At 40.5% G+C, this 27,489-nt stretch overlaps 1 protein-coding gene and 1 non-coding gene across 9 annotated transcripts in view; one reads left to right on the plus strand and one right to left on the minus strand.

The window, feature by feature from the left end:
• ATP11C (ATPase phospholipid transporting 11C) overlaps positions 1–27,489 on the minus strand; it is a 177,645-nt gene that overhangs the window by 127,645 nt on the left and 22,511 nt on the right. For 5 of the 8 annotated variants that reach the window (XM_064574635.1, XM_064574636.1, XM_064574639.1 and 2 more), the window contains exon 2: positions 9,434–9,526. The exons of the other annotated variants lie outside the window; for them this stretch is intronic. In XM_064574635.1, the coding sequence (XP_064430705.1) occupies positions 9,434–9,526 (93 nt within the window). The remainder of the gene's footprint in view (positions 1–9,433; positions 9,527–27,489) is intronic. 8 annotated transcript variants of the gene reach the window in all.
• LOC123851766 (U6atac minor spliceosomal RNA) lies at positions 14,020–14,144 on the plus strand. The gene has a single exon (XR_006792704.1). It is a non-coding gene; the product is annotated as a U6atac minor spliceosomal RNA (small nuclear RNA).

A 27,489-nucleotide genomic window follows, 5' to 3' on the forward strand; every position in this document is an offset into this window, starting at 1 on the left:
CCCTCTGCCCCTGCCCCCCACTCGTGCTTGTGCTCTCTCTCAAATAAACAAAATCTTTAAAAACAAAAATAGCTTGTGTGATTCTACAAATAAAAGTAAATAAAAATGTAGAAGAATGTTTAATAGCATTGTTCATAATAGTAGAAAAAGTAACTAAATAATTCCAAATGTCCATCAGGAAAGTACTATTTAAATTATGGAATATCCAAATAACGGGCTTCTGTGCAACTGTTAAAATACATGAGTAGCTTAATATGTACCAATATGAAATCATCTCTAACATATAGTAGGTGAAAAAGCAAATTGAAAAATATGATATATTGTATGACACCAACTGTATAGAAAAAATACATGCGTGTGCATGTGTGTGTTTATACACACACAAACAAATACAATCTGAACACCTAGACAAGAAATTTAACAGTGGTTATCTCTGGGGAATAGGGTTGCAACTGAAGCAGTGATGTCAACTTTTTTTTACCTTCTAGCTTTTTTTTTTTAAGATTTATTTATCTATTACTTGAGAGAGAGAAAGAGAGCTCGCACGCCAGTGGGAGGGGTAGAGGGAGAGAATCTCCAGTAGACTCCCCACTGCGCGCAGAGCCTGAGGCAGGCTGATCTCACAACCTGAGCCAAAATCAAGAGTCAGAGGCTTAGGCTTAACAGACTGAGCCACCCAGGCGTCCCTATATCTTCTAGTTTAAAAAATGTTTAACCACATATAATACTTTTAAATTTTAAAAAATCCTAAATATTGATTGCCAAAGAAATTTTTCTCAAACGTATCTATTCTAGTTACATAACATGCAAATTAAAGAGAAAGACCCTGGATTAAAAGAAATCAGTTACTGATTTTAGGATTAGATAAAAATTGATCTAAATTTTGTGTTATTAATAAAGTGCACTTTAGTCTGTGCTTGGCTGACACAACTTGAGTATTTTAAGACAACCCAAGGAATTCAAGTACGGGAGTAATATCTTTAAACAACTAAAAATGGATTCTGACACAGTAACTTTCAAAACAACAACAGCAGCATCTGAAATGATCAACAGTAAGCTTGATGTAGACTGAGACTCACCAAGATACCAGATAAAAATCCAACTTCATAACAGTTCCTATAATCTACCAAATACTTCCCCCCAACCCCCCCACCCCGTGGGTTTCTTGTGGTTCTATTGTACTGTCATCTAACCTGCTCTATGACAATTTTAAAGGAAATTTCTACTTTCAGGATTTTCCATGAAGGAAAATAGGGGTGGGGTGGGGGAACTTTATCTTCAAATGCTTGAAATTAAAGTATTATACCCCTATATCTACACAATACAATCTTCTAAGTATTAGTTACTTCTGGGCAATTCACTTAAAAAATTTATGGGAGGAAAGAGTGAAGGGGGGTGTCAGTGAAAAAGTGGGGCTTCAGCTTTCATAATCAGCACTTTTAGCATATAATGCTTTGCCTTGTCCAAAGCATCCCCAAATATACAATCTAATTATTTAAAGTTACTGAGCGTAATGGACTTTTAGTCTGATGCAGCAATTTGCATGAATTCATGTGACCAGAAATGTGTTTCTTTTCCAAAGAAAATGACCTCCCAAGAGTAAAGGAACCACCCAGCTATAGGGTTTGTTTTTCTTTTCAATGCAGCTTTCTTATCTCCAAGTTGCCAAATATGAATCTCTGTAGTTTTATATAGCAGGGCGGACCTCAAGTGCGTTAAGAGATCGAGTCGCACATTGTTTAAGGCATGCTAAATTCTATTTAAAATGTCTATGGCTTTTTGTTTCAACACTGAGTACATGTTTGTAAATCTGGGTTTGAGCTGTAATATATTTTTAAGGTTTTATATATTTATTTGAGGGAGAGAAAGAAAGAGCATGAGCAGGAGGGGAGGGGCCGAGGGAGAAGCACACTCCTGGCTGAGCAGGCAGCCTGAAGGCAGGCTCCATCCCAGGACCCGGAGATCATGACCCAAGCCAAAGACAGATGCCCAACTGACAGAGCCACCCAGGTGCTCCTTGATTTGTATTATTTTTACCTAAAAAATCAATAGCATGACAATGGAGATTAATGGTGTACTCTTAACATAAAAGTTAACTGGCTCCATCATAAGGACAGCAAGTAGAGTGGTAGTTGATAGGAGTTAGAGGGATGGGAGAATGGGGAATTATTTAATGGTACAGTTTTACAAGATAAAAAGAATTCTGAAAATGGACAGTGGCGACCTTGCAAAACAGTGTGAATGCACTTAATGCCACAGAAGCATACACTCAGAAGTAATTAAGATGGTAATTTTTGTTATGTGTATTTTACTAAAATTAAAGTACTTTTACAAAACTGAATTGGCTTGTTTCTGAAGCATTACCAAAAAAAGTTGATTGGCTCCAAGGACATTGGGGTTAGAGTGCCTCCAATGACTCCTGAACCAAGGCTTACTATGATTCCAATTCCTTGAGCCTGAAGACCATTAAGAACAGAAATAGAGTGCTGATGGGCATAGCTTGTCTGGATAACTTCCAGCTCTGCTCCTACATGACTTGGACAAGTCATTTAAACTTTGAGCTTCAGTTTCCTTCTCTGTAAAATATGGAAAATAATCCTACTTAAATCTTACCAGGTTTTTCTTTTTTAAAAAGATTATTTATCTGAGGGCGCCTGGGTGGCTCAGATGGTTAAGCATCTGCCTTCGGCTCAGGTCATGATCCCAGCGTCCTGGGATCAAGTCCCGCATCGGGCTCCCTGCTCCTTGGGAGCCTGCTTCTCCCTCTGCCTCTGCCTCTCTCTCTCTCTGTCTCTCATGAATAAATAAATAAAATCTTAAAAAAAAAAAAAAAAGATTATCTGAGAGAGAGCACGTGCACACATGTGAGTGGGGGGGTGGGGGTGGGAGGAGCAGAGGGGGGAGGGGAAGAAGAGGGAAAGAATCTCAAGCAAACTCCCTGCTGAGCACAGAGCCTGATGTGGGGTGATGTGGGGGCTCTATCTCACGACCCTGAAATCATGACCTGGGCCGAAGCCAAGCCCAGAGTTGGACGCTTAACCGACTGACCCCCCCAGGAGCCCCCCCCACCAGGTTTTTCTGCAGATTTACTGAAAGAATACCTGTGAGTACACATGATACTCAGTAAACCCTAGGTATTATTAGCAACCACATGAATATACAAAGTTGATTTTCCCAGACTGAAGAGAGAGGCATTGGTGCGCATTTTGGCAAAGGTGTTACAAGAGGACAAGCGGATGTATGTGGCTGTATACCAATACTCAGTACTGATTCCAGGTGTTCTCCCCAACAGCTGACCAATTATGGCGTTTGTGGACTCTAGGTTGAATCCAGATTTTCTCAAAGGATGCTTCTGAGAAGGTCAGCAAGAGAATCCCCAGGGAACTTGGTCAAAATGCAGAGCTCTCTGTCCCAAGCCAAACCTAGTGAATCCCAATCTCTGGGGGTAAGACTTGGGGAATCACATCCATATCTGGCTCTAATCAGACAAAATGAGGGGAAAGGGAAACCAAAGGGGATCTGGCTCTGCAGTAAGGCTTCCTCTCTTGCTTTGATTAACTTTACTAGCAGATGGTACATGGATCTTGACATCTATTTCCATGACCAGCCAAATGTCTTGTCTAATTTAATTTTTCTTCCCTCTCTTACCACCTCCTCCTCCTCCTCCTAATCTCATTCTTTGATGGAAAAGCATACCAGCCAAATTTATGACTCAATCCGCTTGCCATCATACCACTTTCATTACCAGTTTATTTACTTCCATTGTGGGAAAAGAAGATGAAACCAAATGTCATGTACTCAGAATAAAATTGCACAAACTTAGGTATATACCCGTTTCTGGGATCTACCTGGTTTATCAGCTGGCTCTAAAGTCTTGGTATTGGTCTTCTCATGCTCTTTAACCAAGGAAAGAAAAGCAACTTTGAAAAACCTTCCTCAGAGAAAACAAGATACCAACCTGGGGATTCTTTTGAGAACAATGACAATAATCCTGGAACATTATTAACCTGAAGAGTATCCTGGCCTTTGGGAATGTGTGGAATTTTCTTTAGGACACAGGAGGACAAGGATGGAAAATGAAAAGGGAAAAGTCACAAGCTGTCTCTGAAATGCTTTTCTCCGAGAAGTGCTTCTAGCTCATTCTTCCTGTCAAGTGAACAGCAGCCTTACACATTTTACCTGACAAGAAAACACAGTATTTCCTCTGCAGTTATCAGGAACTGACAAAAGAGCCAAATGGTCTGCCATCAGCCACTAAAACCTTCCCTGGTGCTTAGACTGTAACAGTAAGTAGGGCCATCTGGGGAAAGAAACAAAAGCAACAACACATCACCTTGAACCCCCGCACCCAACTTACTAGAAAAGTTATTGATAAAGTATCAAATGGAAGAAAACACCACAGCCACTTTTCTAACAGAGGAACATCAACAAAAATGGTCTTTTTTTCTGAAATGATTACATATACGCGATCCGAGAGAAAACCATTATCTCCAGAAGCACCCTACTAGCCACACCAAGTTTTTCAAGCTATCTTTCCACACAAAGCAGAACCTGAGGCAAAAAGTGCAGTTCAAATTCCTAATACAATGAACTTCTTAAGAAGAAGAAATCTAAGGGGCGCCTGGGTGGCTCAGCCGGTTAAGTGTCTGCCTTTGGCTCAGGTCATGGTCCCAGAGTCCTGGGAGCGAGCCCCGCGTCGGGCTCCCTGCTCCGCGGGAAGCCTGCTTCTCCCTCTCCCACTCCCTCTGCTTGTGTTTCCTCTCTTGCTGTGTCTCTCTCTGTCAAATAAATGAAATCTTAAAAAAAGAAAAAAAAAGAAGAAATCTAAGCTGCAAGTGATAACACATTTGCATCCAGAGCTTTACAGCAGGAATAATATTACGTATCTCAAAGGGCACTTTTAAACAGCACCTAGCATTTACTACAACTTAAAAATGTTAGCTGCTGTTATTGCTGTCAGTTTTAAGAGAAACTTACATGCAATAAAGTTTAACACAACCAAACATTCTAGATCAATCGTGGTAATTTACTGAAATGGAAAGTTGACTTTAAAAACCAAAATGCACTAAGAGAGTTCTTTAAAACAAGAAATGCTAGCAGGTGAGCACTGACGTATCTACAGACATACTAACAAGAGAAAACACACACACACCCCACCCCCCAACATCGTGCATCTGTGTTCCTCTCTGCCCATCTGCCCAAGACCAGCAAGGGCTTGAGGCTCTGCTGCTGCTGTCCCAGACAATTCCTCCAGGGTCCCTGCTCTGGGTTTCTGTAAGGCCCATGGCCCATGTGTGGTTATCAACTATTAAACCATTCCTGGGGGCACCTGGGTGGCTCAGTTGGTTAAGCTGTGTCTGACTTCAGCTGAAGTCATGATCCCAGGGTCCTGGGATCAAGCCCCATGTTGGGCTCCATGCTCAGCAGGGAGCCTGCTTCTCCCTCTGACCACACCACTCCCTCCTCGTGTGTGCTCTGTCTCTCAAAGAAATAAATAAAAGCTTTTATTTTTTTAAAGATTTTATCTATTTGACAGAGACACCCAGATGCCCCAAATAAAAGCTTATAAAAAATAAAAAAAACCATTCCTCTACTGACATTCTTAATGTCATTAATTGTTTATACTTGGATTTCCTTTTAGCACCTCAAACGGAAGTTAATAGCAATTAACATTAATGACTGCGAGCACCTGGGTGGCTCAGTTGGTTGAACATCTGCCTTCAGCTCAGGTCATGATCCCAAAGGTCCTGGGATCGAGCCCCACATCAGGCTCCCTGCTCAGCGGGGAGCCTGCTTCTCCCTCTGCCTGTCACTCCCCCTGCTTGTGCTGTGTCAAATAAATAAAAAAATTTTAAAAAAGAAAAAAAATTAATGACTGATATCATTTTAAAAGACACAACTTATCACCTTGCCAAGCACAGGCTGTATCCTTTGTGGTGATAACAACCTTTAAGGCGGCAGCCATAGGATAAATAATACCTGGGGCTGAGAAGATCCACAGGTCAATAAAAGAGCAATCTCCTTATTTGTGGCTCAATGAGAACCACTGACTAGGCTGCGGCCCATTAACCACAAGCTAAACATACCTAGTGACAGTACAGCTGACAGAGTCCTGAACAGAAGCAATAAAGAAGTTAACGAACTGACCAGAATCCAGGAAGATAATAGGTAACACACTTCCACAAACAAGCATGTGCCACAGATGTTTTGCAAAAGCCCACTGTGTTGCAACTGGGAACATGTTATCTTTCTTATCAAGAGGTAACACAGGCCAGTAAAAAGAACAAGAGTTATACATTTATAGTCAGGCTGCTTGGGTTTGAACCCTAGCTTTACCCCTTGAAAGCTTTAGGACTTTCCCTTGTTTTAACTTTCCTAAGCTTCCGTTTCCACTGAAAATATGGAGGGGAGTCAGGATATAATGCACATACAGGTCTTGGCACAGTGCCTGACACATAGCTGGTGCTCAATAATTACTAGTTGTTACCATGGAAACAATAAAAATGGTGTGTAAGTAGCCAGAAAAACCCCCAAAAGGCCTATTTTACCAATAATGTGGGCAAAAAGCAAACACTAAGAAAAAAACGGTAAAACCAAATACTGGAAATATTTGTTACTAACAAAATAAAATCAAATTTTCTTAAATGTGTTAACAGGAATACTTAAGGAAAAGCAAGCTTGATCACATGATAAAAGTATATGATTTCTGTGTCACTTCTGAAGAAAACAGGACACCCTGAAAGAGCTTTAAAAATTAGCTGCATAGGGGGCGCCTGGGTGGCTCAGTCGTTAAGCATCTGCCTTCGGCTCAGGTCATGATCCCAGGGTCCTGGGATCGAGCCCCGCATCGGGCTCCCTGCTCGGCGGGAAGCCTGCTTCTCCCTCTCCCACTCCCCCTGCCTGTGTTCCCTCTCTCGCTGTTGTCTCTCTCTGTCAAATAAATAAATAAAATCTTAAAAAAAAAAAATTAGCTGCATAGATTCATTCATTCAACATTGAGAATTTACTATACACTAATCAATGTTAGGTACCAGAGACAATGATAAATGGTAAAAACGGAAGTATGTGTAAAATGCTACAATGGGCACAGAGGTGGAAGGGATTCATTCTGGCCCAGGTATGTCCGAGAGGGGAGACTCAGGACAGCTTCATAGAAGAAATGACATTTGAGTTGGCTCCAGGACTTCATCAGGGAATGGGAAGAAAGAGAACTTCAGAAAGAGGGAAGAGCAGGAGCAAATACCTAGAAGATATCTGGCAAACCCCTAGAGGCATCTGAGTTACCTGGGAGCCTGCAAATAATCCAGTATTGCCAGAGACTAGGCTATTGGGAAAGAAGGAGTCATGGAAAGGAGGCTCCACTCCACGGAAGGCCTGAGAGAACCTGAGAGGAATTTCAGCACCCTTAGGTTTTAGCATAGAGGTAATCGAATAGGGCAAGACCGAGGTGTTTTAAAAAACAACCCCTTGGGACGCCTGGGTGGCTCAGTCGTTGAAGCGTCTGCCTTCGGCTCAGGTCATGATCCCGGGGTCCCGGGACTGAGTCCCACATCGGGCTCCTTGCTCAGTGGGGAGCCTGCTTCTCCCTCTCCCTCTGCTGCTCCCCCTGCTTGTGCTCTCTCTCTCTCTGACAAATAAATAAATAAAAATCTTTAAAAAATAAAAAAATAAATAAAAAACCACCTCTTGATAAAGAAATGCAAAAAAATAACTACTTTAAAAGTCAGGATAAGGGCGCTTGGGTGGCTCAGTTGATTAAGTATCTGCCTCCTGGTTTTGGCTCAGGTCATGATCTCAGGGTCATGAGATGGAGCCCTACCTCGGGCTCCACACTGGTCTGCTTGAGAATTTTTCTCCTTCTACCCCTCCCCCCCACTTTGAGAGCTCTCTCTCAAAATAAGTAAATAAAATCTTTAAAAAAAAAAGTCAGGATCATAGTTATTTTGGATGGAGGATGAGTTTATGATTGGGATGGGGCACCTGGAGGGACTTCTGGGCTGGCTTCAACATTCTATTTTTTTGATCTGGATGGAGATTTTAAGTATGCTTACCTTGTAATATTGTATTAAGTTACATATTTGGCTGTTTGGTTTTCTGAACCCTCGTATAATTTTATTTAAAAAAAGCTGAAAAAGCAAACACCCTCTTGTAACACTACGGTCAGACTGGGGAAAAGAGGGAACTCGAAGGAAGATAAGGAAAGAAGTATTGACTCTACATAAAAGATGAAGAGGGTCAGGGGAAGGACAGTGGGAGTGAGGAGGCGATACATCTTAAGAGTTGACTGCCAGAGGCTTAGAGAAGAGATAAGTAAGTTCAGGTTTGGACATACTGATACCTTTGGGACTTTGACTACTACTTTCCTCCCTTTTAAATTTATGGCTTTCCTTTGCCCTGGTACACATCTATTGACAGTAATATTCGATTCCCTATCACTCATAATTCATTTCGATTCATATTTTTGGCTTTCAAGTAGAAAAGACAGGAGTAGTTCTTGATGTAATGGCAAGATGTGGAAGAAAGGAGGAAGATGGTTAAGAGAGGAAAAAATGAAACAAGACGAAACCAGAGAGTGAGACAAACTGTAAGAGACTCTTAATCTCAGGAAACAAACTGAGGGTTGCTGGAGTGGAGGGGGGTGGGAGGATGGGGTGGCTGGGTGATGGACATTGGGGAGGGTATGTGTTGTTGTGACTGCTGTGTGTTGTGTAAGACTGGTCAATCACAGACCTGTACCCCTGAAACAAATAATACATTATATGTTAACAACAACAAAAAAATCTGTTTTCTGGGGGGAAAAAAAAAGAGAGAGAGAGATGTGTATAGACACACATAAAGGAGAAGCTCTTTGGTGAAATTAACAACCAGTAGTAATGAAAGACAGAGTAAATGAGTAACATCCCAAGTGAACTATTCTACTAAAATGGAAAAGCTATGTAAGGCAAAGGCTAGTAGGTCAAACTTCCCAACCACATCAACAAACACCAGGGAAGGGAATGCACCATGCAGCCATCTTTTTTTTCACATGTCTGGGACACAGGAGTTATCCGTACCTCAAGAATTACAATAGAAATTTGAAGGGGAGAGAGACAGGTCAATGAGAAAAAGAAGAGGTATTCCACAGCAGGTCAGAGTACAGGGTAGGAGCAAGTGGCTTTGCTTATATGTAAGCCAAAATGAACTGTCCTCACTTGAGAGAAGAGATGGATATCAGCAACTGTGTTAGATTAATTACTCTAGAGTGCCTTGCTGCTTTATCACAGAACAGGCACTCACCAAATGCATGAAAAACCAACTTGGATAATACTCATAGAGAAATATTAAGATTTTGCCCTCAGACCCCTGCTTCTACTGCATAATAATAAAACCTAGCTACCATTTATTGGAGAAATACTCTATGTTAAGCACAGTCTAAGCCCTTAGCATGAATTACCTGGTTGAATCCTGACAGCAAGCCCGTGATGGAGGTGCCATTATTCATCTCCAGACTGCAGGTAAGAAACCTGCATCCCTTCAAGTGGAAACTCTGGAGAAAGAAGACATGAGGGAGAATGCATAGGACAGACACAGACCTGGGCAAAAAGGAGCACCTGCTTCATACATGCTCCAACCCAGGGCACCAGGGTAGATCACTACATAGGGATAAGGGGCTAAATCTCTAGTTGCTAGTAGTGATTTTGTAGGACCTTCTCTTCAGCATGTCTCTTTCCTCTGGCAGTATGTGCTGGTGGCAGGCCGTTAGTGGTACTGAGATTTGGGATCCTGGCCAGCTGTTTCTTTCCATCAGAAATATGACCAACATCTGGCAGTCAGCAAACGTCAAGATGAATGAGTCTCCACTAATTCATACATTACTAAACTGGAGTGTCAAAACTGGTCAAATTCCATTACAGAATTACAGTTCAGCTGCAATGAATACTAAATACATATGAGCCATTGGGTGGGAATTTGAAATCTCTTTGCTCTATGGAAATTTCTATTCTGGTAGTAGTTGTATGAGATTTGATCTTTATCGCACTTTTCCTGGCAGCAGTAAAATTCCATTTCCATCAACTGTTTCCTCTCAGGAAAGAAGTCTCTCAGGAAATATTCAAAACATTGTTCTCAACAAAGTTCTCAAATATGAATCATTTTCAAGTGCCAGGAAGATACTCCTTCCCCCAATGTTTTGCATCATAATATACTTTCCCTAAAATGATGGTTTTTGGACACATTTGCAAAGAAGAAAAAGGCAGAATAAGTTCTTCATTCTTCTCCCGATATGGCTTTGCTCAAGCAGTTCACTTTGCCTCAACTTATCTTCTCCTTTAAATCTGTTCGTCCAAGTCCTACCAATTCATTCATTCAAACAATTATTTCCTGAGCACCTACTAGTTTTTTGGTCCCATAATACGTGGTAGGGGTTCAAATAAGTGTATTAGGAACCAGGCAGAAATTAGGGGACGGTCATTATAGGCAGTGAGGACCATCCTGTGACCTGCTGAGAATTTCCTTCAAGGAGAAGTTCCCTAGAAGAGGAAACATTTAAAGCTGGCCTTTTAAGGACACGTGAGAGGAGTAAGATGGAAGAAAGGCATTTCTGGAGGCTAAGAGGAAGGCCTCTAATTACAGGGAGCACAACTGAGCTGCTGCATCAGAAATTCATCCTAGGGCGCCTGGGTGGCTCAGATGGTTAAGCGTCTGCCTTCGGCTCAGGTCATGATCCCAGGGTCCTGGGATCGAGTCCCACATCGGGCTCCCTGCTCCTTGGGAGCCTGCTTCTCCTTCTACCTCTCTCTCTCTGTCTCTCATGAATAAATAAATAAAATCTTTAAAAAAAAAAAAAAGAAATTCATCCTAATGTCTGTGCTGAAGCTATACTTCCAATGGGCTGCACCTGACCCATGAGTGAAGACAGCAGGGGTAAGACTCCACTGACCTGGATTACCCAAAGGTTTTTCTGAACCTTCCTTCAACTGCACAGCAGCCTAGAAATCTTCTGCCTAAGCTACTCTCTCTTCTCTTCACTAGGGGTCAGACTTGCATCATGGACTATGGCACTCCCATCCTTCCCGTCTCCCTCCTCGTGGTCTCACACAGGTGGTGGTTTCCCTTAATAAAATCAATTTCTGCTTCTCAGAGGACCCAGACTAACACAGCATTCTCCAGAGCGCCCAGCATGAGTAGACACTCAGAGGCATGAAAAATCATGAGCTGCTCTGAGTATCCCAAGGAGTGTGGTATGTGCCTGGGGCTTGCTGTGGAGGTGTGGGTACAGAGGGCGAATAATCTGGGCCAAATCAGAGAAGGCTTTGTATGTCTGGTAAGAAACTTGGACAAGGTCCTCTGGGAGACAGGGAACCACCAGGAAGTTTTAAGCAGGGAAAGGGTATGTGTTTTCAAAAGATTGTTCTACTGGCAGAATGGAAGATGGACTAGAGGAAGAATAATATGGAAACATCTTTGTGTACGCTTCCATCTTGTCTGCTAGCTTGTGAAGTCCTAATGGGTGGAATAATACTTTTTTAAATTTTGTTTTAATCTCTATGCCCCTGTAATGATTAGAATAGTGTTTAACACAAAGCAGCTACTCAAGAGGCCCCAGCAAATCTATCAGGCTGGGCCTCACCTTACTGCCCAACATTTTAAATTAAACCACCTTTCAAAAGTTTAAAGACCAGCCTTTGAACATTGCTGCTGGGACACTGGAACTCTGTCTAACCAATCTAGAAAAAAGAGTTACATGTATGAAGGGTAGAAGTTACTCCCCAAACTTTATCCTCCGCTAATTAGTTATTTCATGAACTCTCTTTGAAGTCCGGCATATAATCACATTTGTTGATCCTAATTTTAAGGACAAAGGTCATTAGATATTTAGTTTTTGAATGTTTACCAGGTCAATGAAGTTTGGCATCACATCAGGATCAAGGCCCAGAGGTCTTATGCAAAGAACACTGAACAAAAATCAGAACTGGGTCCTGGATACTGGTACAATATTTAATAGTGATCTTTGAGAAAACATATTGCTAAGGTCTGGTTTTTTTTTCATCATAAAGGAGAAGACCTACCTTAATTTATAAGGTGAAAATTAAATTAGAAGATGTGGTCAGTGTGCTTTGAAAACAGTGTATGCAAAATATTGTATTGTCACTAATTTGTTAGCATGGTAAATCTCAAGTTAGGAGTTCTTACCCCCCACACCCCAAACAAACATAAGGGCAGTGGGAGGAGCCTTTTACAGATGATGAATATGTACATTACCCTGACTGTGGTGATGATTTCAAGGGTGTATGCATATGTTCAACCCATCAAATTGTGTACATTAAATATGCACGGTATTTTGTATAATGATCACAGTTCAATAAACCTGTTTTAAAGAGACTAATGATTACCAATTCTGATTTACACCACCACCACCAAGCAATGGTGTGATATTATACAAAAATTCCCCAAATACAATAGATTGTCCTTTACTTTCACCTGTCAAACAGCACACTTTTAGTTGGAAGGGTACTGCTAGGAAATCAAATAACAATGAGAATCAGTTCCCAGAAGCTATGGATTGCTGGAGCTGGAGCCAGAGTTGGAGTCAACAGCCCTCCTGAGGTCCTAGACACTGAAAGGTCATTTGACGATGGCCTGAGGCCCTTTCTTAGACTTAGCCATTTTTCTCATTGTTACCTCCCTGACTTGACTGGTGAAAACACAGCTCTTGGGCCCTACTTGTGATAATCAAAACAACCTTACTGAAAAAAGGAATCATTATCTTCAAACAGTCTGAAGTGACTTGTGTAAGTTAGAGAAGTGAGTTTCAATGACTCAGAAATGGTCAGACCTGCATGAGCCAAGGGACTAGAGCTAGCTATCCATGGTTGGTTGCCCATGTAAAATGAAAATGGCATCTCTAGTCCTCCTGGCTGAGACAATCACTTCTAGACCACACAAAGACCTACACAAGCACAGAAGTGTGCACATACTCATTTCCAGAGCCTAAAGCATTCAGCTGTATCTTTTAAGCCTTCCAAATCTGCAAAATGATTTAGTAAATTGGTATTGTTTTGACTTAGGGAGGAGGTAGGTAAAAAGTACAGGAAATTAAGTCCATTTTTATAAAAAGGAACTTGCTCTAGGCTATTTTGATAAAAGAACTAAATAAACTACAGAAATCATCCTAATTCCCATTTGGCATTTTCCAAACCCAAATTAATTATTTCCAGTTATAAAATGCATTTCATGGTAAGAAATTAATAATAATGATAGTAATAGATACCACTATATTGAGCACATTCTATGTGCAAGGCACTTTACAAATATCATCTGTATTCCTCATAACAACCTGTGCTAACAGTTTATATTTCAGATTTTTAAAAAGATTTGAGAGAGAGAGTGAGAGAGAGCGAGCACGTGTGTGAGTGGGAGGGAGGAGCAGAGAGAGAGAATCTCCAGCAGACTCCCCTGCTGATCACGGAGCCCAATGCAGGGCTTGATCCCAGGACCCGAAGATCATGACCTGAGCTGAAATCAAGAGTTGGATGCCTAACCGACTGAGCCACTCAGGTGCCTCTACATTTCAGATTAAAAAAAAAGAGTCTCAGGGAGACAAATGTGCCACAAATCAAGTAAATAACAGAAGAGAGATATAAAACCAAGATATCTAAGAGCCCAGATTTTCAAATGGCAATAAAGGGTGGTAGAACATTTCTCCCTTTCCTAATCTCACTCTCTCTCCCACCCTCCCTTGTCTCTGTCCCCCTGCAACACCCCCTACACATACATTCATTACCAGAGAGAGGCAATATAATCTAGTGGGCTGACAGGGGTTTTACCAAACAAACCTGCATTTAAGTTCTGACTAACCATTTACTGCAAGACTTCAGTGGTACAAAATATTTGTTGGACCTCAATTTCCCATTAAATAAGGTTAAATTAAATAAATGTACTCATTGCCTAGTACAAAGACACTTCCTATATTTGTTGCCCATCCCCTTGTTCTTTTGATAGCTTAAAGACCAAATGAAGATGAAGAAAAGCGCTCTACCTATATTACATTATAGGTAAGGTTAGAACTTCCCTTAATAAAGATGGAGGTGGCTCTAGTGACCTATAAAACACACATATGATTAAGGAATTGCCAACAACTTTGTGGCATCTAACCACGATTTTTATCTATAAAATGTAAGAGAATAGTATATAATGGTCACATGGGATTTAGTCTAGAAAAGCAAGGTTGGTTCAACATTCATAACTCAAGCAATGCCACTGACAATATGAACAAAGGAAGAAAATTCATACAATTTTTATATAGATGCAGAAAAAGTATGACATTTGTTCAACAGCCATTCATGATTTTTAAAAATACTCAGTTAACTAGAAATGAAAGGTAACTTCCTCAGCCTAATAAAAAACATCTATGAAAAAACCTATAGGGTCGCCTGGGTGGCTCAGTCGTTAAGCGTCTGCCTTCGGCTCAGGTCATGATCCCAGGGTCCTGGGATCGAGCCCTGCATCAGGCTCCCTGCTCCACGAGAAGCCTGCTTCTCCCTCTCCCACTCCCCCTGCTTGTATTCCCTCTCTCACTGTGTCTCTTTCTGTCAAATAAATATTAAAAAAAAAAAAAGAAATCAAGATACAAGTAGTTAGTTACATGTTCATGGATCAGAGGACTCAATATTATCAATATTGCAATTCTCTCCAAAATTCATCTATAGATTCAATTCAACTCCAACTCAGTATTCAATTCAACACTCAATAAAATCCAAGCAACCTTCTTTTTGAAGAAATTTACAAGGTGATTCTAAAAGTTATATGGAAAAACAAATAATCTAGGACAGCCAAAGCAGTTTTGAAAAAGAAGAAAGTTGGAGGACTCAAACCCACTGATTTCAAGACTATTAAGCTACCACTATTCAAAACAGTGTGATATTGGCAAAAGAATAAACACATAGATCAATGGAGCAGAGTAGACAGTCCAGAAATTGATCCACCCATATACACTCAATTGATTTTTGACAAAAATGCCAACTCAATTAAATAGACAAAGGACAGTCTTAGTCTTTCAATAAATAATGATGGAACAATGGGGTATATTTATATTTAAGTGAACCTCAACCCAAACCTCACTCTATACATGCAACTTGAAATTGATCATAGACTAAAATGTAAACCCTAAAGCTAAAAAACTTCTAGAAAAAAACTGAAGCAAATCTTCATGATCTTACATCTACTAATTACATACAGAACAGAAGAAACACAAACCATAAAAGAAAAAAATTGATCATTTGAATTTCATCAAAATTTACAACTTTTGCTCTTTGAAAGATAGTAAGAAAATAAAAAACAGACAAGCCATAGACTGGGAAAAATATTTGGAAAACAAATGTGATAAAGGGCTGATAACCAGAATATATAAAGAACCCTTAAAACTGTGTTAAAAAAAACTTGCCCAATTAAAAACAATTAATAAACACTTGCTCAAAATCATTAGTCATTAGGAAAAATGTGGAATTACAAAAAGATATCACTAGCTATCTACTAGGATGTCTAAAATTGAAATAGATACACAATAAGGATGGTGTCAAGGATATGGAGCAACTGGAACCTTACATTGCTGACAGCAATCAGCAACAGTACATTTGACATTTCCTTATAAAGTTAAAAACACACTTTCTAAAACCCAGGGATCCCACTCCTTGGTATTTACCTAAGAGAAATAAAGACATATATCCACATAAAAACCTGAATATAAATGTTTATAGCAACTTTATTCGTAATATAAAAAATTTAAATTATCCAAATGTCCATCATGGTGAATGGATAAACAAATTTTTTTTTTTTTTTTTTGGATAAACAAATTTTGATACATTCATATAATGGAATTCTACTCAGCAATAAAAGGCAGCAAACTATGGATAAATGCAACAACATGGATGACTCAAAAGCATTATGTTAGGTGCACCTGGGTGGCTCAGTTGGTTAAGGTTCCGACTCTTGATTTCAGCTCAGGTCATGATCTCAGAGTCGTGGGATCGAGCCCCATGTTGGGCTCCATGCTCAGCGGGGAGTTGGCTTAGGATTTTTCTCTTTCCCTCTCCCTCTGTCTCTGCCCCTCCCCTTGCTCACACTTGCTCGCTCTCTCTCTAAATAAATAAAATCTTTTTTAAAAAAGCATTATGTTAAGTGAAATAAGCAAACTCAAAGACTACACATTTTGATCCCATTTATATCAAATTTATATGAAATTTATATGAAATTCTAGAAATGACAAAACTATTATAGAGACAGAAATAAGAGCAGTAGTTGGCCATATAGGGAGGGGGTTAACTACAAAGGAGCATGAAGGAATATTTTGGGTGACAGAAAATTCTATTATCTTGATTTCAGTGGTGGCACAACCTATAGAATTTTGTCAAAATTCATAGATTCTAAATACCTAAAAAGGGTGAATTTTACTGTATGTAAATTATGTCTCAATAATCCAGAAAAACAAAACAAAAATGCATACCATCTCAGAAATGGCCATCTATTTTAGGCAGAGATCTACAACTAGTCAGAATGAAAAGTGCTGAGTTTTGATCATAAGTTTAAGAATCATGATTAAAGGACAGAAAGACAGGGAAGGCTCACAAGGATCATGACAGATTTGTCTGTGTCTCTTTCACTGCTCATTGATATGTAAAAAAGGGCTCGGTTAGGAAGTTGATTAATGCATAATTTAGGACTAAAATACCCCATTTGCTATTTATTTGAAACAAATCAACTTAAAATGATAAATGGCCACTAACTGTCCTTACCAACTGCTTGAGTTTGTAGAGGACTCACTTAAAACGACTGCTTGAGGAGACAGGAATGTTAAAGTACTAATTTTCTTCATTTTACAACTGTTCTGATTTACAAGAGCAGGGAAGCAGCATTTTCATTCTATGCAATTTCTTTGTCTTGATTTGAATTTTTTAGACTCACAGAAGCTTATCTTGGCAGCAAAGGCTGCAGGGTGCAAGAAGGTGAAGAGTTGCCCCAAACCCCCCAAAGGGCCTTTCTCCCTGTTTGACAAGTTATTCAGTGATAGTTGCAGGCAGGTGTCTAGTAGTGGATAAACCAGCGTGCAAGGTCCTGGGTTTGCAGGGAGCTCCTGTCAAAACAGTGGTAGGAGTCTTGTAAGCAAGCATTCTCAGAGCCCAAGACAGACCTAAACTGAAAAATAAACTGCTGGTGGTTACAAGCTACTCTAGACCAGGAATTGATCTCTGTTTTCAGCCTGACCAGAGCCTGTGCCAGAATGGGCAGCCAGGAAATATTTGTTGGATGAACAAATGAGTGAAGAAATGATTTATTCCTCCTTGTACACCATTTTCTCTCAGCTCTCAGTGCCCCAGAGTTCACCAAGAAGACAAGACTGGCAGTCGATCCAGGTAGCAGGAACAGCATATATGACAGAAAGGTAAGTAAGCACGATATAGCCAGGAAACTGCGCGAAGTTCTGGGGCACTGAGAATCTGGTGAAAATGGTGTAGATGAGACCAGAGGTAGGCATGAACCAGAAAGGCTGAGGTTTTGTAAGTTGTGCCAAAGAGTTAGATGTCAGTTTGAAGGGGAGACAATGTGAAGCCTATTAACAGAGGAGTAACACACCAAGATTTGCATTTAGAAAGATGATTCCAAGGGCAAGTCAAGGATAGACAGAGGCAGAAGGTAGAAGCAGAGGCATTCCCCGCCTTTCTTTTTTAGGTAGTTGAAAAACTGGTGGATCAGAAAGATGGTATTAATTGAGGCAGCAGAAAGAGACCCTTCACAAACCAAACCTTCAGTCGTGCAGAAGAAATGACCCATTCTCCTACCCATGGTATATCTCTAGTTAGTGATCGCGATTGCTTATTTCTCTATACCCCACTACAGTAGCATTTCCCGAAGGACAGGAATGGTGATACACACACACACACACACACACACACACACACTTACTTCCAGTGCTTGGCTAACAATAGATGTTTTAGTAACTGTGTTGGCTGACTGAATGAATGAGTAAATGAATGAATGAATGAATGGATAGTTTGGGCCCAAGAAACCATTAGAGAGCTTCTGTAAAATGTCACTGATGGGTTATTTTGAAAGTTGATAAGCTACCCATTACATGGAAAGTTGAACTGGATACCTTTGGAAGTGTCTTCCAATGTAAGGATTTTAGGATTCAAGGCCACTCTCCTGTGAAAGTAACAAATGGCTGAAAAGGGGCTATGTGAGATGTTCCAAAGAAAGCTAAAAAATTGGTCCAATGAAAAATGTCAAGGGGTGAGTTTGTTATATCAGGAAATAAAACAGCTAAAAGCTGACAGATTTTTTTGGGGTGCCTGGGTGGCTCAGTTGGTTAAGAATCTGCCTTTGGCTCGGGGTCATGATCTCAGGGTCCTGGGATCAAGCCCCATGTTGTCAGGCTCTTGGCTCAGCGGGGAGTCTGCTTCTCCCTCTCCCTCTGCACCTCCTCCTGCTCATCTTCTCTCAAATAAATAAAAATCTTGAAATAAAATGAAATAAAAGCTGACAGATTTTTTTTATAAAGGTCCTAGAGAAAGAAAACAACTGATTGTCATAATTAAGCTTCTGAAGGGAGGCAGTATGGTACACATCAGGCCCCTCCACATTAAAGGGAGGGAATATCAGGTGCTTGGAGTGTAAACCCAGAAGCAAGATCTAGAAGGAAATCGAAGTAGGCAAGAGTGCCTAATTAGAAAAGGAGAGCAGGCAGCAATAGGCAGAGGTCCACGTAGGTGAGCAGTGAGCACCAGGATACTGAGCAAGGAGAAAGCAGACAGAAGATGACAATAGGGAAAATATGGTAAAAAGCAATTAGTAAGCATCAACATCACCATCAATGTTCAGCAAAGTCCCAATGACAGGCATGGGTCTAGGCAAAGCTTAAGTTCCCAAGAGGCCTGGCTAAAAGAAAGCACATTCCTACCCTGGGGTACTGTACCTAGATTAGGACTTCACAGGGGTGAAAGAGAAGAGGGCTCAGTTTCTGGCACAGAAATACAAATCCAGTCTTAATCACAAGGAACTAAGCAAGAGAAGTCTTACAAAAACCTAAGCACACAAAGTCAGAATGAGACTAGCAGACATGCTGACCTGCTGAGCTAAGCAGCTTAAGGTTCCTGAAATTCTCCCCACCTCAGGACAGGCTGGGGCCCAAAGCCTGGTTCAGGGCTGACCTGTCCCAACTCTGTCCACCGGAGAGCTGTGAAGACATGGAAGTCAGCAGGGATCAGAGCCTTCCCAACATCTGACAGCATGAAGGCCATGAGCAGAAAATACCAATGAAAGAGAGAGACAGTAAGGAAGAGTAATACAGAATTCCGATTATAGACATCTCTTCTCTGTCCACCTTCTCCACCCACCACACTTCCCTAATCCAGAATACATTTTTTTAAAAGATTTTATTTACTTGACAGGACGAGACAGAGAGAGTACGAGTAGGCAGAGCGGCAGGCAGAGGGAGAGGGAGAAGCAGCTCTCCGCTGAGCAGGGAGCCCGATGTGGGGCTCGATCCCAGGACTCTGGGATCATGACCTGAGCCAAAGGCAGACACTTTAACCAACTGAGCCACCCAGGCGCCGCCAGAATACATTTCTTAAAAAGCTCTATGGCCCATAGCTATTACCCGGAAATCTATTCATTTTTATATCTGTGGCCATACCTAGAAAAAATAATTATTAGCCATCAGTTCCTTGGTCAGGACCCATGTCCCCAACTGCATATACAATGTTTTGTGGGAAGATTCCCACTACATTTTTCCCTAATGTACCATATCATGATCATGGAGGATCATGAATGTATAATTGAGGGGACAGTCCATATTGCTACTCTTCTTTCCCATTCTGAAACTCAGACTTACACATTCGTAAGGGGTTTAAGCAATGCTCTGGCCTATCTACTCTCACTGTAAAGATGAAAGTCTGAGGGCCACTGAGGAAAGTTACATAAAAAACTACCTCAAAAATTACACAACAAACTAGTGGCAGAGCCAGCGATACTATCCAGATGCCTTTGCTCCTTCCATGTTTGCCGTGTCAACAAATCTGGTAGAGATGCCAGTCATCAGGAAGCAAAACTGAGTTAAATGCATTCACTTCTAATTTTTAACCCTTCGCACTGAGCTCACACATAGCCCAACAGAAAATCTCTTTCCATCTGCACAGACATTCTTTGATACACTGACAGAATGGAAATCCACTAGAGGTTACACAATTTAGATTATCCAACTCGAAAGCAAGAGAAAGCCTCAAGCAACACCATCTGATTATGAGATTTTGCTGCTTTGGAGAATTAATCAAATTCATCCTAGAGGCTCATCTGCTGCGTGACACACTCATTCCTTGATATCGACACTCCCTAACAAATTTCAACACAAGATGTGCTGGTGACTTCTTTTCCTAGTACTTTCTGATCTTCATCTGTTACTATGACTAGCATTTGAAGAAATGTAAATAAGGAGGAGGTTGCTTGATCCCTAATATCTATATAATCCTTTGTACTTATATGAAAAGCTGGGGAGACAGGGTCTCATTTACAGGTATACTTTTCACTGTTATTTCTGAATATAAAATAAATGAAAAGAGAAGGTGAGAAAGTCTAATAACTGGCAAATCATGAATAACTGAGTTGCTATAACATTTGAAGAATGTGACTTAAATTATTTAACCATACTCATCTGTAATCAAATAGAATTTTGTTGAAAAACTTGGTATATTTAGAAAAGCTAAACAAATATACAGGGCACACCAAAAACTTAACCTTGACCAACTTTCATTACCTACAAAGTATAGGCTGTTCCTTAAGTATGGTTTATTTTTCCAATGAGTGGGCCTTGAATACAAAACCCTAAAATTCACCTAAAACCGCATTTTCTTTAACTCCCAATAATTTCTGTTGAATAAATAAGTGAAATGAACCACATTAATCTCCAGAATCACCGAGGTAAGAAAATCAATAAAAACCTCTGTTTTAAAAAAAAGAGTATCTTTACAGTGAAGAAACTTGACAAACACTGCCCCAGCCAGGTGATCAAGTTCATATATACATGATATATGATATATGATACTATACATGGTGGATATGATGCGAGAATAGCCCTTTACTTCTCTAGTCTTCTTCATAAAAAGCCATAACCCATGTCTTACCTTGAGGAAAACATTAGACAAATCTTAACTGAGGGATATTCTACAAAATCCCTAAACACTACTCTTCAAAACTGTCAACGTCATCAAAACCAAGGAAAGTCTGAGAAACTGTCACAGCTAAGAGGAGCCTAAGGAGATGTGATGACTAAATACAATATGGTATCCTAGATGCGATCCTGGAACAGAAAAAGGATATTAGGGACAAGCTAAAGAGAAAAGAAAGAAAGTATGGACTTTATATAATATCAATATTGGTTCATTAATTGTGACAAATGTACTGAACTAACTGATGTAAGATATAGGGAAATGGGGTGTGGGGCGTATATGCAAACTCCCTGTACCATCTTTGCAAATTTCCTGTAAATCTAAAACTATTCTAAAATAAAAAGTTTACTAACAGAAGTCAAAAACAAATTTTGAAAATGAGTACTGGAGGGGCGCCTGGGTGACTCAGTCATTGAGTGTCTGCCTTCGGCTCAGGTCATGATCCCAGGGTCCTGGGATTAAGTCCCGCATCAGGCTCCTTGCTCAGCGGGGAGCCTGCTTCTCCCTCTGCCTCTGCCTGCCACTCCCCCTGTTTGTGCTCGCTCTCTGTCAAATAAATAAATAAAATCTTAAAAAAAAAAATGAGTACTGGATTCTTAAATGTAGTGAATAGCTATGATATATAAAAGATATTAGACAGTGACATTGAGCAATCAAGAGTGTAAACCTAAATATTCTTTAGCTCTCTCTCCCTTTTTGGCATCTCTCTCAAATTCAGGGAGTCCTCTTAGATCCTATTAGCATTAATAAATACATGCAGCAAAAAAAAAAAAAAATCCCCAATTTTTTCTATTTGCCTTATGGCAGATGTGTTGTTTTCGGTTATATGAAATATATCTAATCATACTGAGGCATTCTGCGCGTTTTTTCCTCTACTGAGGAGTCAAACTAGCACCCCAAAACTATTAATAATGTACTAAAGGTTAACTTCAGCAAAAAGCTAATTGTTTACTTTCTGTGTGCCTTTCCTTCTGGAACCATCTTTCTGAGAAGTGCTTTAAATGTCTGTCAGAAGCCAAGAACATGAATTAGGGATTGGTGGGGAAAGAGGGAGTGAGGCTGCTGCAGGCCATGTTCCCATGTAGCTGACCCTGGTCATCTGTCTTTGAGCAAGTATTATCACTTGCTTGAACTCTTTCTCCATCATCCTTTGCTCCCTCTGAATCTGGTGATTTCTAGTAATGAACTTTGTTTATGACACATGCTGTATATTATTGGGTTTGAAGAAGCTTTGTGTTTATGTGAAGTAAAGCAATGTTCTTTTTCAAAGCTCTCAGTTCTTAAAATATCGGGACTTGCAAAAAGCACATTCAGGGTTGTTATTATCCCTTCAGATCAATAACTCAGTCACTGCTACGATATATTAAAAAAGGAGTTAGGAAGACAAGCAAATCTTTATAGAGTTGCATCTATTCTGGCAAAAGAAGCAGAGTAGAGAGGCACAAACATATTAAAGACCATTCTAGCAAGTGAGTTCCTGCCAAGCAAACAAATCCTGGGCCACTCTACCTACCTAAGTGTTTTCACAGTGGTTTTAGCTAGCCGGCAATTGAATTCTAGGCACAGCTACAGGCAAACAGAGGTGTGGAGGTTGAGGAGTGAGAGTGGATGTGGGCAACAGCTGGACACGGAAACATTTGCAAAACACATGAACTAACTGCCCCCAGCACAAATATTCATAAAAATATTCGTTAATTTCACATCCCTTCACAACTGAATACACTTCACAATTTAAATAAGCACTTGAAATATGTCAGTTGCATATACCTGTCTCTGATTAAAGTAAAACTTAAAGATACCACAAAATAATGGAGGAGATTCCACTCAGTAAGAAAGATGTTATCTGGAATCTCACATTTAAAAAACAATCTCTTGGGGCACCTGACTGGCTCAGTCAGTAAAGCATGTGACTGTTGATCTCAGGGTCATGAGTTTGAGCCCCATGTTGGGGGGTAGAGTTTAAGAAAAAATCTCTTAGGGGGCGTGCCTGGGTGACGCAGTCGGTTAAGTGGTGGACTCTTGGTTTCGGCACAGGTCACGATCTCAGAGTTGTGAGATCAAGCCCCACATGCCCTGCATCCCCCAAGTCGAGCTCCGCGCTCTGCCGGGAGTCTGCTTGAGATTCTCTCTGCCCCTCCCGCTCATGCTCTCTCAAATAAATAAGTTTTTAAAAAAAAATCTCTCAGAATATACTTAGTGTCTTATTTCCAAAGAGTTCAGTATGGAAAGGAGAAAAAATAGCAGCTTTACAGTGGCGGAATCCGGTAAACACTGCTTTAGACAAGTGATTTAAGGTCAACACCAACAGTGATTATGTTGAGGATATGTACTCTTTATATGGTGTGATGAAAATGGCACTTAACCTACCTCTCCAATCTTCCTCCCAAAACTCAATAGCCCCAGTCTAATCATAAGGAAAACAGTCAAATCCTAGTTGACAGACATAGTATAAAATACCTGACCAGTACTGCTCAAAACTGTCAACATCATCTAAACCAAGGGAAGTCTAAGAAAGTGTCACAGCCACAAGGAGTCTAAGAAGAAATGGTAACTAAACATGATGTGGTATCCTGGATAGGATCCTAGAACAGAAAGATATTAATGGAAAACTGAGGAAATATAAAGTATGGGCTTTAGTTAATAATACATCCTTATTAGTTCATTAATTGTGACAAATTGGGAAACTGCATGTGGGATATATGAAAACTCGACTACCTAAGCAACTTCCGTAAATCTACAACTATTCTAAAACTAAAAGCTTTCAAAAATATTTTAAAAATCTTTTCTTGGTTATCTCCCATCCCCATTCAAATCTTGTACTTCTAACCAATTATCAGAAAGAGAATCAATGAGCCTTGGACACCTGCTGTGTGAGAAAAAAACCTGAAATTAATTTTCTATGGATCACTTAATAGTGATTCCCACCAGGTGGAAATGGTTTGTTAAAATAGTGGCCTGGAGTCAAACAAGAAGCAAATTTAAAAGGCAAGGGGCACTTGGGTGGCTCAGTTGGTGAAGCATCTGCCTTCGGCTCAGGTCATGATCTCAGGGTCCGGGGATTGAGCCCCATATCGGGCTCCACACTCAGTGGGGAGTCTGCTTCACCCTCTCCCTCTGCCCCACCCCCAGCTTGGGCGCCCATGCTCTCTCTCTCAAATAAAATCTTAAAATATATATATATATATATATATATATAAAGTCAAAATCAAGGATGAGTGACCTTTAACAATGCAGTCAATCCATCAGCCCCCAAATCTAATCATAGCCAAGAATATGCACATCCAAACCTTGCTAATACTTCAAAATGCTTTAAATGTAAGTCTAGAAACTACGACATCCTAAGCTTTAGCAAAAAAACTTTTGAACCTGTATAATAAACATTAAAACAATTTCAAAAACAGAGCCCCAACAGGGGAATCGTGGGCATTATCAGTTTTACGATCATTTAAAAGTAGTTTATGGCCTATTGTTGGTCAGAAACAATGTAACTTAATTTCAAAATTGGTTTAAAACAGCACTTTCTATTTTATTTAGCTAGAGTCCATCTTTAGTTAATATACTTATAGAACACTGGTTCTCAAACATTATTATGCATCAGCATCACCTGGAGGGTTTGTTGAAACAAGGGTTGCCAGGCCCCCCACGCCAGAGGTGGTGATGCAGCAGGTCTGAATCAGAGGCCTCACAACTGCATTTCTGACAGCTCCCACCGTGAGCTGCTGTCTTTTGTCAACATTCCAACATTAGAAAACCTGTGATCCTAAATAAAATCCAAAACCAAACTGAAATGATTTGGAAATTTTCTGCTCTTTTTCTTTGGCAACAAATATTTTTTGAGCGTTTATTCCAGTGCCCAGCATTACACTAGACACTAACTCTAGATTTAGAGCAGCAAATAAGTACAAGCACACATGTCCTCTTAGATCTGGTTCTACAGGAGGAGGCAGCTAATAACCAGTTCCAAGACTCATTATTAATCACAACTGCAGAAAGACCTACTTAAGAGAAGTACAAGGGGCTATGCGACCCTGTGAGACTGGGTGGCCTGACCTCGGAGGCGGTAAGGGAAGGCTTCCTTTAGGAAGTGATGCTTGAGCTTAGTTCTGAAGGAGGAATACAAATAGGGTCTTTGGGGAGAGGGTTCCACACAGTGGGAGCAGTGTGCAGTAGGAGGGTAGAACCCTGAGGGAAGGCTGGTGTGACTGCAATGCACAAGGCAAGAGTCAGAGGTCAGAGATTTGCACAGGCAGGCAGAGCCTGGCAGGTCTGATAAGAAGGAGTTTAAATCTCGGAGTGCCTGGGTGGCTCAGATGGTTAAGCATCTGCCTTCGGCTCAGGTCATGACCCAGGGTCCTGGGATCGAGCCCCGCATCGGGCTCCCTGCTTGGCGGGAAGCCTGTTTCTCCCTCTCCCTCTACTGTTCCCCCTTCTTGTGCTCTCTTGCTCTGTCAAAAAAAAAAAAGAAAAAAAGAAAAAAAAGAAGGAGTTTAAATCTCACCCTAAGTGTGAGGGGAGCCACAAGGGAGTCTTAGCATGAAAATGACTTTAATGTAAGTTTTAAAAAATCAGTCTAGCTGCTTTGCAGAGATGGGTTAAGAATGGCAAGAGTGGATCTGAAAAATATTCAGGAGGCATAGTGTTGGAATTTGGTGATGGACTGCATAACATGGAATGAGGGAGAGAAGAATCAAGGGTAACTTCGACTGTATCATATGCTGTGAAGTGATCAGTGCTTTTCCAACCGGACTTGCGTTTTTCTCTGTGCCTAGGAAGAGACAACTCACAAAAATAAACAGTAGGATGACAGATCAGATGCTTTTCTTTTCCAAGAAGGGAAAATTCCTTTTGAGAGCATTCTATATTAAGCTCAAAGTAAACCTTATTGTCTCCTTTCACTATTGTGGAAGCAAAGACCAACAGGGTTACTCCTCACATTTAGAAGAGCATTTAATTTTTACCTTTTTGCATGGCATTTATCGCTTTTTGCCTTGTATTTTTGTTACATATTCTATGTACCTCATTCTCTTTTTCTAAACTGTAAGTTCTCTAATGAAAGACAATAATTACTACAACAATAAGAAATTCCAGAGACAATCTATGTACTGAAATCTAGGGGTGCTGGATGTGGGAAGGAGATTAGAGAAAAAACAGAAAATCCTTTTCTTTTGTCCCATTAACCAAATGCGTTGTCCTTTAAAAATGGTGCACAGGAGTAGAAAAAGGTGCTCATTATGTATTTTACATTGAAATATACTTAAATCAGCACTGGAATATAATGAAAAACATAGTGAAGGGTTGTAAAGCATTGCTTTCTGTAGCTGGAAAAACAACATCCTTTGGATGATCAAGGGGGAACACAGAAAATACGTCCATTCTTTTTAATGTCACCACATCCTTAAACCTGCACTGACAACAGCTGACTAAAATTCATGAGAGTTCTACAGCTGGCTCAGACCATAAATAATTCTTACTCTTAGGAAAAAAAATCCCCTCCCTCCGCAAAGCCCCCCCATAAAACAAGTATGTGCAACACTCTGAACTGAGTGTTGCAAAGGGATCTTAGTTCCTTCTTTCTCAGGGAGCCAAGCTTACCATCTTTTGAAGAGTCAAGACAAAATCCCGTAACCCAAAATCTGTTGACAAATGTCTCAGTCCAGGTCCCAGCATTATAACCCATCAATCCAGCATTCACTGGTTAAGACCTTCTTATACTGCTTGCTCTAAGTGAAACTGGCATAATGGTGCCTTTCCACTAACTACTTTCAGATAAGGTCTAAGGTTCGAGCATGTTAAAACCAGAAAAACCAACTCAGAATGGTTTTTCTTGCTCACAGACTTCATTCAGGGCTTTGTTCAAATGGCATCTTCTCAGTGAGGCTTTTCTTTGTCACCCTGTGGAAAACTGCAACCTCTGCCACCTGATCCTTCCTATCTTCCCTTCCCTGCTTCATTTTCCCTTCTTCACTCATCACCCGCATACAAGAGATTCCATCATTTATCTTGTTTATTGTCTGTTTCCCTCTCTACTGATTGTCCTCTCCTCCCAAATCTGTTCTTCCATTCTTCCTGAGCACCTGGGTTTTCAGCTAGAAACTACATTTTGTGTCTCCCTTGCAGCTAGGGTGGGCTGTATGAAAAGATTTCTCCAAAGGTATGTGTGTAATAGTGATGTGTGAAACTTCACTGGCCATTTTCATAAAGAAGTTTGCACAGAACCCCCTCTTTCCTTCTGGCTGGCTGCAACTTGAAAATCAACTGCTGAGGAAGGTAAAACTGCCCCATTAGCCTGGGACCC

The sequence above is a fragment of the Mirounga angustirostris genome, unplaced genomic scaffold (assembly GCF_029215605.1).
Source record: "Mirounga angustirostris isolate CCGP_5_RB_7025 unplaced genomic scaffold, mMirAng1.0.hap1 SCAF_11, whole genome shotgun sequence".
Taxonomy (NCBI): Eukaryota; Metazoa; Chordata; class Mammalia; order Carnivora; family Phocidae; genus Mirounga; species Mirounga angustirostris.